At 49.9% G+C, this 2,500-nt stretch overlaps 2 protein-coding genes across 2 annotated transcripts in view; one reads left to right on the top strand and one right to left on the bottom strand.

Moving 5' to 3' along the window:
- The window catches only part of LOC307070832 (protein disulfide-isomerase), a gene marked incomplete at its 5' end in the record, with an annotated part of 165,474 nt that overhangs the window by 40,792 nt on the left and 122,182 nt on the right, over positions 1–2,500 (top strand). The window lies entirely within an intron of this gene.
- Positions 1–2,500, bottom strand: part of LOC307071365 (voltage-dependent T-type calcium channel subunit alpha-1H-like) — a 38,025-nt gene that overhangs the window by 26,238 nt on the left and 9,287 nt on the right. The window contains 1 exon segment of the mRNA XM_079730351.1: positions 204–355. Coding sequence (XP_079586477.1) covers positions 204–355 — 152 coding nt within the window.

The following is a 2,500-nucleotide window of genomic DNA, read 5'->3' as shown; positions in this document are numbered from 1 at the left end:
AGAAGTACGCACACACACATTCAGAAGACACAAAAAAACGCACCTACAAAACAGAAGCATTCGGTAAATCCATTTTATCTGATCGCACATCCAACACTTACATCAACACCAAAAACACCCCTACCACCGTCCCCACCACCACCGTCACCACCAGACACACGACACACACACAAACGCACACACGGAGCCCGACGCGGGGTCACCTGATGATGACGATGACGCTGTCGAAGCCGTTGTAGGGGTTCTTGATGTAGCCAAACAGCCCCAGGGCAAGCAGCTTGAGCAGCATCTCCAGGCTGAAGAGGCTGGTGAACACCATGTTACTGATCTCCAACACATCCGTCAGCTCCTGGGGCTGGACGTAGGGAGGAAGGGGGGGGGGGAGGGTAAAGTGTGCAGGGATGGGGGGCCGGAGATTACATGAGACCGGTTGGTTGAGGTCGTTCTTGAAGCACACAGTTTGGTTTTTATTGTCGGCTAGCCAAACGGATGGGGGTTGTGCTGTTTTTATGTGTGTTCCATGTACGGTGCACTTGAAAGCCCTGCAGAAACAGAGCTTTGGTTAAAAGAGAAATCAATGCAGTGCCTGGGGACCACAGGTGACAGCTCTCCAATAGGTCTCATTTAAGACAAGCTCTGGTGTGTTTGAGTAACGAGAGGGAGGGGTGGAGGACTGTGGGAATGGCAAAGGTCAAAGGGCTAGCTGTGGGCTAGTGCGGAAGATATGAAGACACCGCACAACTTTATAGACACAATCAGCAGTGCTGCAGTATATATGCTTAATGTACGCACTTATTGTACGTTGCACGTCCTGGCACTTCAAAATAGCACTTAGTATATAGCGTCTTATCCTAGCTATCGTTATTGTATAAGGGGAATGGGTTAACCTATAGCAATTGTACTTGTTTTTATGAACATTCTTACTCTAACGACAGCTCTATATTGTTTCTCTTTCTTCTGACAAATGTACTCATCGTAATTCGCTTTTGGATAAAAGCGTCTGCTAAATGCCCTAAACGTAGATATGCAGGGACAAGCTATTCAGTATCAAATCTAAGATATGGGTTCCACTTTTATATGAACATGCTTGTGTAACGAAACTAGAAACAAGGATTTAAAAGAACAGCGTGAACTATGTGGATCTAAAGAGGCAGCTCCATCTGACTGACAGTGTGCCAAGTGATTTAACGGTCCGCAAGAAATAGGGCAGGTGCCATGACCTGAAACCAACTGTGTTCGCTGCATTAATGCCGTCTTTGATACTTTATTTGTTGTTGCTCTGGGGGAAGGGCCCAGTGTTTGTGTGCACGCACTGCTTTGCAATAGAGGACATCGGAACACAATAAGTCAGAGATTAGCCAATTAAGAGGTTAAGCCCATTCAAACCACAAGATCCGCAGGCACATGACACACTGCAGGCACTCCTAAATCGTTCACATCTACCCTTCTCCCTGCCACGAGACTCTCACTTGCTCTCTCTTTGTCTCTCGCTCACTCTCTCTTCCTCCTTCCCTCTCTCCCTCCCTCTCTCTCCATCTGTTTTTCACTCTCTCTTTTTCCCTCCCTGCCACTCTCTGCATATCCCTCTTTCACTCTCTCTCCCTCCCTCCTTCTCTCTCCCTCACTCTCACTTGCTCTCTCTCTCCCTCTCTCGCCCTCCATCCCTCGCTCTCTCCATCCCTCTCTCTCTCTCCCTCCCTCCCTTTCTCTCAGGCTCCCTCTCCCGCTTCCTCTCTCTCTCTCACTCTCTCTCCCTCTCCCTCTCCCCCTCTCTCTCCCTCCCTCCTTCTCTATCCCTCACTCTCACTTGCTCTCTCTCTCCCTCTCTCGCCCTCCATCCCTCGCTCTCTCCATCCCTCTCTCTCTCTCCCTCCCTCCCTTTCTCTCAGGCTCCCTCTCCCTCTTCCTCTCTCTCTCTCACTCTCTCTCCCTCTCCCCCTCTCTCCCTCTCCCTCCCTCTCTCTCTGTCCTTTTTTGCTTCCCCTCCTCTCTCCTGTTATCTTGCTCTCACTCATCCCTTTCCAACACCCTTCCCTCCCTCTTTCTCTCCCTCCCTCCCTCTCTCTCTCTCCCTCCCTCTCTCTCTCCATCTCACCCTCCCTCCCTCTCTCTTCATCTCTCCCTCCCCCTCACTCTCTCCCTCTCTCTCTGTCCTTCTGTCTCTTCCCCTCCTCTCTCCAGTTATGTTGCTTTCACTCCTTCCCTTCACAACAGCCCTCCCTCCGCCTGTCTCTCTTCCTCTCCATCCCAGGGTCATACGCTAATTAACACTTCAGGTCTTATGAGTTTCTCCATCTTCACACCCTCTCGCATACGCTTCCCCCCCCCCACACACACACACACACTACGACCACGCACACACACACCCATACAAACAGACACACACACATGTCCCACATGCATAAACCACTAGGGTGTTCAGTTAAGGGAAAGAGGGAGGTGTATTTTTTTAATTATTATTTGGCTGATGATTAGCACATCAACTTTAGATTGAAAACAC

Source organism: Pollachius pollachius, assembly GCF_949987615.1.
Source record: "Pollachius pollachius genome assembly, chromosome: 2".
In the NCBI taxonomy this organism is placed as follows: domain Eukaryota; kingdom Metazoa; phylum Chordata; class Actinopteri; order Gadiformes; family Gadidae; genus Pollachius; species Pollachius pollachius.
Note: the sequence above shows the minus strand (reverse complement) of the source record. Positions and strands in the feature narration are given on the sequence as shown.